At 43.5% G+C, this 16,611-nt stretch overlaps 1 protein-coding gene across 3 annotated transcripts in view; it reads right to left on the reverse strand.

The window, feature by feature from the left end:
• Nucleotides 1–16,611, reverse strand: part of LOC139570983 (attractin-like protein 1) — a 352,370-nt gene that overhangs the window by 186,171 nt on the left and 149,588 nt on the right. For all 3 annotated transcript variants that reach the window (XM_071393395.1, XM_071393394.1, XM_071393396.1), the window contains one exon: nucleotides 9,346–9,398. In XM_071393395.1, the coding sequence (XP_071249496.1) occupies nucleotides 9,346–9,398 (53 nt within the window). The remainder of the gene's footprint in view (nucleotides 1–9,345; nucleotides 9,399–16,611) is intronic.

Raw genomic sequence — 16,611 nt, forward strand, 5'->3', positions numbered from 1 at the left:
AAAATGTTGTAGTTCGGGATGGAAATTTCAGAATTTTTGGTGGCCTTCCTAAGCCAGGATTCAGACACGGCTAGGACATCAGGGTTGGCGGTTACAGAAGTCAACAAATGAGAGCGCCTGGGGACACACAGGACCTGGGTTAACCTCTACATCACCAGAGGAACAGAGGAGAAGGTAGAATGAGGGTACGGCTAAAAGCTATATGAACTGGTCGTCTAGTGCGTTGGGAACAGAGAATAAAAGAAGCAGATTTCTGGGCGTGGTAGGATAGATTCAGGGCATAACGTACAGAGAAGGGTATGGTAGGGTGTGAGTACAGAGGAGGTAAACCTAGGGATTGAGTGACGATGAGAGAGGTTGCATCTCTGGAGGCACCAGTTAAGTTAGGTGAGGTCTCCGCATGTGTGGGGGGTAGGACAAAGGAGCTATCTACTGCATGTTGAGCGGGACTAGGGGCTCCGCAGTAAAATAAAATAATGAGAGCTACCCTAAACAACAGTATACAAGGCATATTGACATTAGAGAGAGGCAAAAAGCAACCATGTGTTGATTGGGAGAGCTAAGAGAACAACAGGTAAGACAGCAACGGGTAAACAGCTAATACAACAACAATGGATAAATGGCGATGAATGGGCAGAGCGGGTCAGTTAGCTACACACAGGGCCTGAGTTCGAGGCTGGGGCCAACAGATAAACAAAATGAAGTACCGTGTTAAAAGAACAGTCCAGCAGGCATCAGCTGTGTATCTGAGCGATCATAGCGTCCAATGAGCAGCAATAGATGAAACAGGGAGCCGTTCGGTAGTCGTTACTACGCTAGGCGTTACTACGCTAGGCGAGTGGGAGACACGGCGTTCAGAAAGCTAGCAAACCGGGGCTAGCAGATGGGTCTTCACCGACATCCACGACGCAGAGGCCGATTGAGAGCACATCGGACAAATTACGTCAGCAGACCAGCAGTCGTGATGGATCAGCGGGGCTCCGTGTCGACAAAGAGTCCAGGCCAATTGGCAAGAGAGGTATTGTAGTTGGTGTACTTTGTTGGCTAGCCGGGAGATGGGCCTAGCAGGAGGCTAGCTCGAGGCTAACTGGTGCTTGCTTCTGGCCAAGAGTGTTAGCCACAATAGCCACTCGGTAGCAGCTAGTTAGCTGCGATGATCCAGTGTAATGGTCCAGAGCTTGCGGCAGGAATCCGGTGATGTAGTGGAGAAAAGCAGTCCGATATGCTCAGGTCTGATATCGCACTGAGCAGACTGGCAGGTATTATCCGGGCTAAAGAGGCTGGTGTCTGAGCTAAAGGTAAAGACCGCTAGCAGTGGCTAACAATGACTAAATAGCTAGCAGCTAATTAGCTGGCTAGCTGCTAATGGCTAGCTTCTGACGGAGGTTCCAGTTATAAAGTTAAATAAATTGCAGATCCGTACCACAATGGGTGAGGCCGGTTGCAGGAAGGTTTGCAGAAGCATTGCAGATGAGCTGAAGGCAGTCATCCATGACCCTGGACCACAGAATGTATTTTCACTGGTGACAGATAATGCTGCGAACATGAAGGCTGCTTGGTCTAAAGTGGAGGAGTCCTACCCTCACTTCACACCCATTGGCTGTGCTGCTCATGCATTGAATCTGCTCCTCAAGGACATTATGGCACTGAAAACAATGGATACACTACAAGAGAGCCAAGGAAATGGTTTGTGAAGGGTCATCAAGTTATAGCAGCAATCTACCTCACCAAGCAAAGTGAGAAGAATAAGAGCACCACATTGAAGCTGCCCAGCAACACCCGTTGTGGTGGTGTTGTCATCATGTTTGACAGTCTCCTGGAGGGGAAGGTGTCTCTCCAAGAAATGGTCATATCACAGTCTGCCGATATGGACAGCCCCATCAAGAGGATCCTCCTGGATGATGTATTTTGGGAGAGTGTGGTAAGCAGCCTGAAACTCCTGAAACCTATAGCAGTAGCCATTGCAGGGATTGAGGGAGACAATGCATCCTGTCTGATGTTCATACTCTGCTTGCAGATGTAAGAGAAGAAATCCGTACTGCAGAAGAAGAAACTGCAGTTCTGAAAAACATGGAAAAGCGTGAAGATTTCTGCCTGAAGCCCATACACGCCGCAGCGTACATGTTGGACCCCAAGTATGCTAGCAAGAGCATCCTCTCTGGTGCAGAGATCAACAAGGCCCATGGTGTCATCACTACTGTGTCTCTCCACCTTGGCCTGGATGAGGGCAAGTTTCTTGGCAGTCTGGCGAAGTACACTTCCAAGCAAGGGCTTTGGGATGGAGATGCAATATGGCAGTCGTGCCAACATATCTCATCAGCCACCTGGTGGAAGGGAATTTGTGGATCTGAGGCTCTTTCCCCTGTTGCCTCCATCATCCTCCAAATCCCACCAACATCAGCCACCTCAGAGCGCAACTGGTCCTTGTTTGGGAACACACACACACCAAAGCACACAACAGGCTGACCAATACAAGGGTTGAAAATTTGGTGGCCATCCAGGGAAATTTGAGGCTTTTTGAGCCTGACAACAATCCATCCTCAACAAGGTTGGAAAGTGACAGTGAAGATGAGGCCTCAGAGTCTGATGTTCAAGAGGTGGACATTGAGGAGGTCCAGGGAGAAGACATGGAAGCCTGAGCGGAAGACAACCAAAGCTTTAGTTTCTAGACTATAATTTTACAGATATATGTTGAAAACATTTTTGGGAGATGCGATGGATCATTGGGGATCATTCAATATTCCCTTTCTTTTGTTGTTCAGTGAAATCATCCCATGTGAAGAGTCAAGTAATTTAATTAAAGTTTAATTCGTAACTAAAATGTTTATTTTTATTTCTATTGGAAGGATTTAATCATTTGCAATTATGTCTAAAAAAAGGTTTATGTTTCTGTCTCCATATATGGTAAATATATCCAATATAAAAAACATCTACATTTAAATGGTATTAATATTAATTTGCATAATATTTCCGTTAATTCCCATATATTCCTGTTAATTCCCATATATTCCCGTTAATTCCCACATATTCCCGTTAATTCCCACGGCAAGTTTCCACCTTTGAATATTCCCCAAAATGTGCAACCCAATGCACAACTGAACTCCGGTCCTCAAGTGGTTGCAGGTCCTGCTGGTTTTCCTTTTTTGCAATTTGATCAGACATAGGAGGCCAGGTATGTGCACTCTCTGGGCATTCAATGATATGAACTCACCAATTCAGTGCCAGGGACCATTTGAAAACGCAGGGATACAGTCCTTGTGGACTGGAGTTGTGCATCCTGCGAAGCCTATAAACACAATGACCATCACAACCAAACACTATGAGGAAATACCATCTTCATAGTTAGTCAATGACAGCTGAATGCACTTCTGTCTGTCTCAGAAGCTCACACTGTGCCATTCACTTCCCCATTTCACGGCTTCTATGAACTGCTGTTTATCAGCCACGTGAGAAGAACAAACAATTGTTTATCATCGTTCTAACTCGACAAAAAATACTCCTGCTGAGTTCAGAGAGGACTTCATTTGACTTCCTTTCAGAACGCACATTTCAAGCCTTAGCGAGACGAAAGGAAATTATGTTCGACAAATAGTTGCGTTTTGTTTAGTCGCCATGCCGAATTAAAGGAATTAGCAGATATCAGATCAAAGCCAATGCGTGACTCTTTCTCCATCCCGCTTCGGGCACACACGTTGCTGTGTGTTGTTTATCCCATAAGGGTCTTCAGTAAACTTCAAACAGTTCTACATGCTCTGTAAAGAGGACACAGAAGTGCAGAGAAATTCAAAAAGGGACATTGTGAGGTTTCTAGGGTGTTTGGTACCAGTGTATGGTGCTTATTAATGTACAGTATACTTAGACAAATGCCGTGCCCACTCAAATAATCCCTGCTGAAAACAATGACATTATGCAGTGGAAGACTTGTCAAGTTGCACAATCCTTTTCAACATCTAACATTTTTCAATATGTTAGATTTCATGCCTGATATAATATTTGCCACTGTGATGCAAAAGCAACAAGTGCAAATTAAAACTCCCATCAGAGAAATAACAAAACAATTTCCCCTCGGATAATCTAAATTATTTGCATACATTACATAAAGGTCAACATGTTCATTGGGCACACATTTTACCTTACAAAGATAACTTAAATTTGGCAATGTAAGCATCAAATGAGCTACACAAGACTAAAGTTGCTATAGACAAGTCATGGTATTAGCATACTGTGTAACTTTATTCAGAATCTAAAAGAAAGAGCAAAATCTCACCTGTAAAGTCATTTCATATTTAGAAGTCTGCATCCAGTAAGTTGAAACAGCATGATGCCCTATTCAACATCAGCGATACAGGATGCACTTGGAGATTTCATTTAATGCCTGTTACTATTCATTACCTTGCATTTGAAACACTTTCTCCAAAGACAAATAAATGCATGTATAGCATTAGTACAGAGGGAAAGCAATTAGTTAAACTTTTTTTTCCTCAAAAAGAACACCAATAACCAGGTTTCCATCCAACCTTTTTACGCAAGTAAAGTACATGTCGGATAAAAAAATTTAACAACAAGGTGTGTCCTTTTTGTGCAGGTTAGAGTTTTTCGTCATGAATCTTGTTCTGGAGGCAGCTCTGCATAGTGGTCATTAGCTGGCACAGCCACAAAGTCCTACAACCTAACCTTAACCACCCTGCTAACCCAAATGCCTAAATTAAATTAAGACCAAAAAGCACATTTTTGTTTTCGTGAATTTTTACAGTATAGCCAGTTCAGTTCTGCCTCCAGGACAAGACTCATAACAATAAACGTCGACCTCCGATTTTGAGGGGTTGGTTAAATGTGGAATAAACATTTCAGTTGTGCAACTGACTAGGTATCCCCTTTCCCCTTCTTTATGTCTGTAATTAATTCTGTGAGAAATGGCGGTGGAAATGGCTTTATGCGCAAATATTGATATAATAACCATCATACGGTAAACTTGGAGTCTCGCAATGATATATTGTGTAGTCCTCCCACTACGACTCGGAAAAGCATGCAGTTCATCAGGCTACAGATGAAATAAACGATGAACTTCACAGGGTGGTGAAAAGTGCACAGTGATGAGCTTGATGATCCTATCCAATTAATATTGAGGGTCTTATTCTGATGACATGATGATCAATGCTTGGCTGCCGTTTGACTAATGAAAAATGATCTTACTCTTTTGTCCATATTAATCTCATCATGTAGGCTAACCTACCTGCATTGTATATGTAAGCTGCTGGCTTTAGCGCACATGCCAAGACCAGAGTAGGCACATTCTGTTACGGCAGATTTCCTCCTCTTCGTCAGAAACGCAGAGTGGAAAGTGTCCATATTTATTATAAATAAACTGAACACTAAACGAAACAAAATAGCAAAAGAGAATCTAACCGACAAACAGTCCCGTGTGGCACAACTACATACACGGAAGACAAACACCCACAAACAACACGTGAAACACCGGCTGCCTAAGTATGATTCTCAATCAGGGACAACGATTGACAGCTGCCTCTGATTGAGAATCATACCAGGCCGAACACAAAAAACCCAACATAGAAAACACACATAGACAACCCACCCCAACTCCCGCCCTGACCATACTAACTAAATACAAAATAAGGGAAAATAAGGTCAAGAACGTGACATATTCGCTATATAACAACATATTTTGTGACAAAACCATCAGTAGAGATGAAAACCCGCTGGAAACCCATTTATTTGTTATTTATTTTATTTGGTACATGGGAATTTAACCACAACAGTTCTGTTCATGTGCACCATCATCATACACACCCTTTTATCTGCAACATGAAACATAGCTCCGGTGGGAAAATGCGCATATTGTTTTTATGCAGATTTTAGAATATTCGCATGGAAACCGAGCTATTGAGAATTTACACTCAGGACACTTGCTCAGAATAAGTGGTTTCCTTGATTATTCTGGGCCCCCAGGTAAAGTACCACCTATAATGGAGGTATCTTCTGTAAAATAGCTATGAACATGTGCTTGTCTGATGGTACTACTCATCTGTCTGTGCCAACTGCCTGACTGATAATGCTCAGACATCTATTGTACAATTAAGTTGTCTGCTCAGTATTACTAAAATGAGTTTATATGGAGATAATTCCCTCAGTCGAGTCGAACCGACACTCTTCGTGACAACACTGAGGTTCAAGACCATAGTCTACACAGCCAGTCTACAATTAGCAAGTAGAGATTATCAGCACAGAGAAGCCTCCGTGCTTGCGTCTGGGGAGAGTATCTCTCTCACTGTATCTATCTGACACTGGTTAGGCGTCTGCGCAGAGTGCCTGTCAGATAGTGTTTAGTGCAGAGTGCCTGATCCTCTCATGATAAGGAGCTTGAGGCTGGTAATGGCGTGTGGCGGGGCTGGTGGGACACACTTGGTGGCTCCTTCTCATTAGGGCCTCCTAGCTGACACTGATCCACTGTGAGGGCAACTCATTACCCACACTAACCTGGTCAGCCACTGACGACCAGCTTCCTCATTAGCATCAGCCATGATTACATTCCAGTGGGAACCCACTGAGCACACACTGGTTGAATCAACGTTGTTTCATCGTAATTTGTCAACGTATTGTGACATGGAATCAATGTGTTGTTTTCATCTCATTTCAACCACAATTGTAAATATTGATATTATGGTAAAATTTCAACTTAAATACTTGGACTTAAGTAAATGAATCAATTTATGATGAGGTTGAGTAGTGGTTGACATTGTATATGCCATTCCACAGACCACCCACTATACAGTATATTAAATATAGGATGAAAAAGATTTTAAAAATTTCTATGTCGAATTTGTCTACGCAATTTCTACATATACATAGTTCTGATGATTATGTTGATATTAGATTGATGTAACAACCTGTTAGTCAGGTTAAGTCAAATAATTTAATTTGAAGTTTTACCCTAATTTCAATGTTTACAACTCTGGTTGAAATGAGATGAAAACAGTACTGGTCACATGAGGGGTTAAATGTGGAAGACACATTTCAGTTGAAGGCATTCAGTTATACAACTGATTAGGTCTCCCCCTTTCCCTTCATACTTTTCTCAAATCCAATGTATTTTTCACGTTGATTGGAAGAATGACCTAGATCAGTTTCCAATGGTAGGTAGTATTAGGCCTACCATTAGTATAATTACTAAGTACTATTATTAGTAGTAGAAGTACATATTGAAGCCATAAAGTAGTTGTAGAAGTACTAGTAGTTCGACTAGTACAGTAGCAACATCTCCATTAATAAAATGTCATTCCTCATCATCGTTACTCTCACTATCATTATTAGTGTCATTGTGCTAGATTTCTGCCTTGTCACAATTGACATTAGTAGATGGTTAAATAATTAGCATGTAATGAACGTGCAAAGTAAACATCAATCCCCTCAAATAGAGGATGTCACACTCCGTTCCCAGAAGGCCGTGTGTTCTACCCTTCAGTCGCCCTGATTCATTAGGCATAATTGGACCAATTAGTCTCTTTAACCTTCACATCCACATCCCAGCTTACACATCGGCACATCCTACATGTCCAACAAATCCTACACATCTGCACAGGTAATGCTTCTAGGAAAGGCAGGGCTTGACTCACAATAGCTCGCCTTTAGCAAAACAACATGATAAAAGCTTTGAATCTTGATTGGTTATGACATAATTGTAGCACTTAAGTGGGGCTTAACCTTTGAGCCTAAGTTTCTGCGCTCGTGACATAATGGAAAACACTATCAGTCATCAAACATGGCCGACCTTTCAGTCCTCTGAGGTGAACGACAGCTTTGCTGATGACCCTGCCTGTTATGGAGATTTGAAATGCCATGTAGGATGAAAATCAGTCCCACTTTCTCACAGACCTCAAATAGAGCTCTTATTTGTCCTCCATGTCCACCGTGAGATCTGAATAGCATGCTAATAAATGATTTACAGCCACTTTTCTATTTGATAGAATAGCGTATGATAAAGGAACACAGGAAACAAATGTATTTCTAATGTGCCATTTAGAGTATCCGTGTGCTTGTTTGGCCATGTTCAAACAGACCTGGCAGATAGCTTGTCCATTTGCTCCCTAATGACTTTGAACCCTCTCAACCGACGCAGGGGAACGATCAGGATATGACATGTCGCTCAGGGGACACAGTCCGTAGCCAAACAGAGATAGGCGAATAGACACCTCTCAGAGTGACCATAGTGATTGGGAGTGATTTACACAGCCACGTCCTCCACTGCCTCCTGGTAACTGTGGGTACACTGTACAGCGAGGGTGCCACCTAGTGCCCTCCTTACTCAGACATAATGCCAGTCAGCTGAACAGACACAATCTGTCATGAGCAACAGAAGACAGTGGGGAACACAGTGAGTGATGCCGGTGCATGTACTTAACCTTTCTAAAGCTGGTTAGAATCTGACAGTACAAATACAGAACAGTACTAGTTCAATAGTTGACAGTAGAGATTTGTTTTCTATATATCTGGATGTGTTTTGATGTTGTGAAGGGTTGTGTTGTTCTAGAGCTCTGGTTGCTCTTCTTCCTTTAAAGAACTTAAAGGACAGTCCACTGTTTTCTTTTATGGTGGGTGTTTCGTGTTTTTTAATAGCTCTGAATATCAACTATTGAAACAAAATGTTAAAACTACATGTAGAGTGTGGTATATGTACAGTACATGGTTAGTTTTGAACTAGGTAAGTGAAAGCATTGCTTCGACAAAAAATGTTTGCATTTGTTCTGAACAAAGGGATACTTGATGATTTCCTGACCTAAGCAATTCTGACTACTAGCATCAAAGTTACAATTGACAACCTCTCTCATAGAACTACATTCATGCATGAATACACTCAACAGGATTACTATTGGAAGGGACAGTACTTGAACTTCGTCCAAAACAGCTACCCTTTCAACCCTGGTCAGTGGACCAAATTCCACCGGCTGATGCAAACATCTGTTTTGAGTCAAATATTCCCCCATGTACTTTAACTTGAAAACCCACCAATTTACTGCAAATGAGTCAAATCAATGAGGCCACTGGTCTGACACTGACATCTGGAGACAGAAGCCCCTCTAAACCCTGCTACCATCTCCTGCTACAAATCTTTCAAATCAAGTTTAGAGCCAGACAAATCTACAGTCGATTGCTGCCATGCTGCCTGGCACAGACTAAAAACGTCCATCTGCTTAGCCAACTCACTTCACGGCAAAGGTCAAAGAGATGTGCAGATGTGTGGTATGCTGCAACTGATCAGGACCACGGCAACATCTGGAGGACAAAGATGCAATGGAGACTCAGGTGTGACTGCAGCGGCGGGATACTTACAGTAGCACGTTCCTCTGAGGGGGTTGCCAAGGTAACGGTTCTCGGAGTCGCAACTGCAGCAATAAGAGAGAAGGGGGAGAAGAATAGAAGACATAGGACAATGAGCTTAACAAGGGATCTGTCGCTTTGCCAAAGCAATCACAGACTGTTAATAACATCATTACGGAGGGTTATTTTGGGCGTGTCAGGGAAAAGTGTCCTGAGAGGCTGTTTGTAGAGGTAGTATCTGAGGTGACAGTACTGTGTGCTGCTTCTGGTGCTGTCCTCTCCCTGGATATGATGAGGTGATTTCCCCAGATAGCCCTATCTGACGATACCTCTCTGCTCAGGGGCAGGAGCCTTGTGTCTGTCTGTCTGTCTGTGTTCTGAACAGCAGGGGAGTTAGACGGCTACAGACAGCCCAGCTAGAGAACACCTTGAACGCTACTGAAAGACGGAGAGGACAGCTACAGTAGGACCTAACAGAGGCTTGAAAAATACGCTAAACTGAATAAGTGGTATTAAACAATAGTCAGGTGTGTGGATGACTCCATCAACCCTTAATTTGACCCTGTTTGTCAAGTCAATCAGGCAGCCTTGACTTCAATACTAAGAGAAGGTCCTCAAAATGCAGGAAGAGAAATGAAAGCAGACTAGACTGTGGGGAGTGGGGAGTACCAGGTGTGAGGGTTATTGTGGTAGATGGCATTTGATCATATGGTTTGGTTTGCAAAGCAAGGGTCATTACTGCAGTCCAAAGACCCATGTTTATTACCAATACCCAACTTCTACAAAACCTAGGAGGAGACCTTGGAAAGGGCCACAGTGTGGAAAACCGCCACTTTGTAAACACATACTCCACTATTTTGACAAGCCTATCGAAACAGATATGATACATCGTTAAATCTGCCCCTTGAGTCAATGAATGGATTCAGAACGTAATTGCTAGGGTTTGCAAGGCTGGTCAGGCAGTGGTACAGCGAAATAAGGTAGGCAATGCTCACTTTCCTGTGCTTATACATAACAAAACAGATTTCATTCAGTGGCTGGCCAACCCTTGGTATGAGGGTCATAAAGTAGCAGTAATGAATATTTCATAGCCAAGGACGGAGCTTTATCCTTCTGTATTGTTCTTATAGAGGGCGTTGTAAACAATAACCCCACAAAACTGCTCAAGAAGACTTCAATTCAAACACAAAGGCCGCAGCAGTGTTATCTGGTTTGTACGCCTCAGTCCCTCTATTTGTTGAATGCCTTGTGAGGATACCAGTTTGGAACCGATTGTATTCCCCTTACACAAAGGCAAGGCCAAGACAAAAATATTTTCCTCAGTTAATCTTTAGAACATGACAGCAATTTTAAGATGCACCACGGGGACTTTAGAAGGGGCCCCCAGCCCCACTCGCCATCTCCCCAGAGAACACTAACACTTAACACTCAGCTAGGGGCTGGCTGGTTAAGTAGCTTAAGTGGTAATGGTGCCAAGATGGGTGTACCACACTGGCTTCCTTCCCCAGTCTCTCTTCTGTCTGTTTGGCTGCCTTTCACTCCTACGCTCACAGACTGGGATGACAGAGAAAAGCACCACTGTCCTTCGGGACCCTTAATCTGCCATTAGGCTGCCACAGTCTCAGCTTTTCCCCAGACAACAGAACACACACACAGGCTGTGTGAAGAGTGTTTGACTCTCTGTGAACCCTCAGCACGGCTTTCTCTGTGAGCCGTGACAGAGGGCAGAAGGTCTGAAGATTAAAGGTCGCTGTGGGCGCGTGCCATCGCTGTGTGTGTGTGTGTGTGTGTGTGTGTGTGTGTGTGTGTGTGTGTGTGTGTGGAGGGAGAGAGAGAGTGTGGTTTGTCTGTTCATGCATCAGTTGCTGTCAGTAACAGGAGGAGCATGCTGAGGTAAATGCTGAGATGGGAGATTGGATCTATTTAAAAAGCCAACTTCCCCCTCTCACTCGCACAAACCCACCTATGCCATGACCCCATTGGGCCACACAGCGTGCAAGGCAGGGTGGCAACAGCAGTGCCAAAATAAACCTCTGAAACTGAGTCTGTTTACATCGCTCTCCTCTGGGACCAAGGTTCTAGGGGAGCACGGATATAACCTAAGTGTCAGGAGAAGCAGGAAAGGAAGGGGGAACTGTTGAGTTTGTCTGTCTGTCTGATAGGAAGGAGTCTTTTAATTAGACTCACCACGTAAGAAGAAGTACCTACCTTTGATTTCACACTTTTGCATGCACAGCAACAATGCAAACACACACACTTATCTAATCAAATTAATTCAAGCTTTACTTACATAGCACATTTCAGACATGAATGCAACGCAAAATGCTTCACAGGAAAATTGTTTTATAAAAACAATGCAGATAAAAACAGAAACATGAGGATAAATAACAAAATAATAGCAATAAAAATTGCAACACTAAAAAGCACCCTAAGGAAAAGCATAGTGAAAAAGGTGTTTTAAGATCAACAGTTGAAGTTGGAAGTTGACATACACTTAGGTTGGAGTCATTAAAACTCATTTTTCAACCACTCCACAAATGTCTTGTTAACAAACTATAGTTTTGGCAAGTCGGTTAGGACATCTACTTTGTGCATGACACAATCATTTTTTCCAACAATTTTTTACAGACAAAAAATGGTAGACCTCCACAAGTCTGGTTCATCCTTGGGAGCAATTTCCAAACGCCTGAAGGTACCATGTTCATCTGTACAAACAATAGTACGGAAGAATAAACACCATGGGACCACGCAGCCGTCAAACCGCTCAGGAAGGAGACGCGTTCTGTCTCCAAGAGATTAATGTACTTTGGTGCGAAAAGTGAAAATCAATCCCAGAACAACAGCAAAGGACCTTGTGAAGATGCTGGAGGAAACGGGTACAAAAGTATCTATATCCACAGTAAAACGAGTCCTATATCGACATAACCTGAAAGGCCGCTCAGCAAGGAAGAAGACACTGCTCCAAAACCGCCATATAAAAGCCAGACTACGGTTTGAAACTGCACATGGGGAAAAACATCATACTAATAGTCTAACATCAAAAATAGAACTGTTTGGTCATAATGACCATTGTTATGTTTGGAGGAAAAAGGTGGGGCTTGCAAGCCGAAGAACACCATCCCAACCGTGAAGCACTGGGGTGGCAGCATCATGTTGTGGGGGTGCTTTGCTGCAGGAGAGACTGGTGCACTTCACAAAATAGATGGCATCATGAGGTAGGAGAATTACGTGGATATATTGAAGCAACATCTCAAGACATCAGTCAGGAAGTTAAAGCTTGGTCGCAAATGGGTCTTCCAAAGTGACCCCAAGCATACTTCCAAAGTTGTGGCAAAATGGCTTAAGGACAACAAAGTCAAGGTATTGGAGTGGCCATCACAAAGCCCTGACCTCAATCCCATAGAAAATTTGTGGGCAGAACTGTAAAAGTGCGTGAGAGCAAGGAGGCCTACAAACCTGACTCAGTTACACCAGCTCTGTCAGGAGGAATGGGCCAAAATTCACCCAACTTAGTGTGGGAAGCTTGTGGAAGGCTACCCGAAACGTTTGACCCATGTTAAACAATTTAAAGGCAATGCTACCAAATACTAATTCAGTGTATGTAAACTTCTGACCCACTGGGAATGTGATGAAAGAAATAAAAGCTGAAATAAATCAATCTCTCTACTATTATTCTGACATTTCACATTCGTAAAATAAAGTGGTGATCCTAACTGACCTAAGACAGGGAATCTTCACTCGAATTCAATGTCAGGAATTGTGAAAACTGAGTTTAAATGTATTTGGCTAAGGTGTATGTAAACTTCTGACTTCAACTGTATTTTAAATATGTCCACAGTTTTGCCACCCCTCAGGTTCTCTGGCAGGCTATTCCAGAGGCTGGGGGCATAGTAACTCAAGGCTGCCTCTCCATGCCTCTTGGTCCTAGGCTTCGGGATAGTTAAAAGGCCAGTGCCAGAGGACCTGAGGGACCTACTGGGTACATAACTTAAAAACATGTCTGACATGTATCAGGGTGCACAATCGTACAGCTGAGCGCACGCACACACACATTCACAGAGTACTCATTCCTAATCAAAACAAACACACAAGAAAAAGATCATTAGCAGCAGAGCGCAAACAAGGGCAGACCTAAACAGGTTAAGGTGTTACTGTAGGAAGGACTCTGGCCCTCAGGCTGGCTCTATATGGAGACAATCCAGCAGATCCAAAATTGAAGAGATTATAATAGTGTTTTCTGAAATCTGTCATGGCTGCTGTTCTTCTGCCTTTTATTTCCTATTTTCTCCCCGACAGCAACGCTTGGATGCAGCCTGCTTCCCACATGGAGGCAATTTCAACAGGCACTTAACTTGACATTTATTTGCTCAGTGCAAATTTCCCTTGTCCACCACTTAAGGCTCACATCTCCCTCCATCAAACATTGCTCTGCCTCGCTGGTTCATGGGCACGCAGGCAAGAGCTCACAGGAATACACGGTATACTCGCAAATACACACCTACTGTATTTGAAAACATTTACATTTTAGTCATTTAGCAGACACTCTTATCCAGAGCGACTTACAGGAGAAATTGGGGTTAAGTGCCTTGCTTAAGGGCACATCGACAGATTTTTAACCTAGTTGGGGCGAGAGGAATCAAACCAGCAACCGTTCTGTTACTTGCCCAACGGTCCTCTTTGCTATCTGCCACCCCAAAACACACACACACACACACACACACACACATCTGAACAGACACGCATGAATGAATACAATTTTAAACAGGGTAGCACACCAGATATTGAAAAGCATCAGCTGCGTGATGTGATGAGGTGTTGAGATAAGTACTGGAATTGGATTTGTTTCTTTCTTGGTTAAATTTGGCTCTGTGGCCTAGATCCAATGACCCTACAGTAACTCCCTAACCCACTGACCTCACCCCATGACCCTGGCCAGGACTGGCCAGGACTATTCCCTTGCTCAATGTGTGACTGGAAACCAATCAAGCGTCCCACCACGCACCATGTACCCAGCTCTTGGGCTGTAACAGGCAATCATACACAGGCAATGGTGAAGAGACAACACACTCCATACCAGTGTGTTTCTGTCTGCATAACAGTTTGTTTGGTTGTGTGTAAAAAAAACAGTAATTTGTTAGCGAGTGGGTCTGCATTGATCCTTTTTTCTCTCTTTTCATCTTGTAAATGGAAATTCAGGAAGTACACTTCATTCTACATATATCAGATGTATTGTACCCCAGCTCACGTGTGTGTGTGCTGGTGTGCATGCTTGTTTGCAGCCTATGTAGAGTGGGCCAGTGAGCTTGATGTCCGCACTGCAGATCTAAGCAGACAAAGGCACTGTGAGACAACTCTGGAGCAAAGGACAAAAAGCCCCCTCAGAGAATGAACAACCCAACCACATTGCCGGCTTTTGTGCGATAAAATAAATGAAAAGCCGATAAATAAAATTGCAGCCTGCCAAATTGTAGCCCCGATTTCGAGCACTATTCTCTTGCTCCTTGCGAGCTGCCTCTGCTGAGGAGAATGAAAGAGCAAGAGAGCACTGCATCACAGTGCTAGAGGCAACACTACAGATCCGGGTACGATCCCGGGCTGTGTCGCAGCCGGCCATGTGACGGCGCACAATTTGCTCAGCATCATCCGGGTTACGGGAGGATTTGGCCGGCTGGGATGTCCTTGTCCCATCCCGCTCTAGTGACTCCTTGTGGCGGCCGGGCGCATGCACGCTGACTTCAGCCAGCTGTATGGTGTTTCCTCTGACACATTGGTGCGGCTGGTTTCCGGGTGAAGCGAGCAGTGTGTCAAGAAGCAGTGCGGCTTGGCGGGGTCGTGTTTCGGAGGATACACGGCTCTCAACCTTCGCCTCTCCCGAGTCCGTATGGGAGTTGCAGCAGTGGGACAAGACTGTAACTACGAATTGGACATCATGAAATTGGGGAGAAAAAGGGGTAAAAAATAACCCCAAAAAAAGAAGATGAGGCCTCATTGAAGTAAAATGAAAGTTAGAGAGTATGTCTATACTGAAAAGCCTACAAGAATGGACTACAGACTGTGACCATTTTGTTTAAGAGGCTAAAACCATGATTTGGTCAAATAGAAAAGTACATTATCCTCATGATCCTCATGTATCCTCATGTATCCTCATATAATCAAAGTCTCTTCCTGCTTGCCCCTGTGCCTGTTTTGTTGGGGCCTGCTTTTGTGTTGAGCGAGCCACTCTCTCTCTCCTTTCCCAAGGAAAAGAAAAGCTCCGGGAGAGAAAAAAAAAGTGTTCTGATAGTATAACATTTTAAAATCCAAATGCGGGGAAAACACAACTTGGGTGGAGAAAGGATGTTCTCAGCATTCAGCTTTTTTTTCTCAACTCTCAATTTTGAGCTCAATAGCAAATATACATTTTAAAAAATATTTTTAATATGGATTTGAGATACAGAGTGGCAAAAGACCATTGCAAGATGGCGCCGACAGAGATGGTCGCCTCGCTTCGAGTCCTTAGGAAAATATGCAGTATTTTGTTTTTTATGTATTATTTCTTACATTGTTAGCCCAGAAAATCTTAAGTGTTATTACATACAGATGGTAAGAACTATTGGATATAAGAGCGATGTCATCTTACCAACATTACGACCAGGAATCCAATTTTCCCAAAGCGGAGCCTTTGTTTGCTCCACCACCCAGGACATTGGATCTAATCCTAGAGGCCGACCCCAAAACAACGTCGCTGCGGTAGAGGTAGACCGAGCGGCATCCTGGTCAGAATTCGTAGGCGTGCACACCACCCAATGCTTCCGAGTATATTACTCTCCAATGTCCAGTCTCTAAACAAGGTGGACGAAATTAAGGCAAGGGTTGCCTTCCAGAGAGACATCAGAGATTGTAACATTCTCTATTTCACGGAAACATGGCTCTCTCGGGATATGTTGTCGGAGTCGGTACAGCCACTGTGTTTCTTCATGCGTCGAGCCAACAGACACAAACATATTTCTGGTAACAAGAAGGGCGGGGGTGTATGCTTCATAATTAACTACTCATGGTGTAATCATAACAACATACAGGAACTCAAGTCCTTCTGTCCACTAGACCTAGAATTTCTTACAATCAAATGCCAACCAAATTATCTCCCAAGAGAATTCTCTTCGATTATAGTCACAGCAGCGTATACCCCCCAAGCAGATACCTTGATGGCCCTCAAGGAAGATCACTGGACTTTATGTAAACTGGAAACTATATATCCTGAGGCTGAATTTATTGTAGCTGGGGATTTTAACAAAGCTA

The sequence above is a fragment of the Salvelinus alpinus genome, chromosome 3 (genome assembly GCF_045679555.1).
Source record: "Salvelinus alpinus chromosome 3, SLU_Salpinus.1, whole genome shotgun sequence".
Classification (NCBI taxonomy): domain Eukaryota; kingdom Metazoa; phylum Chordata; class Actinopteri; order Salmoniformes; family Salmonidae; genus Salvelinus; species Salvelinus alpinus.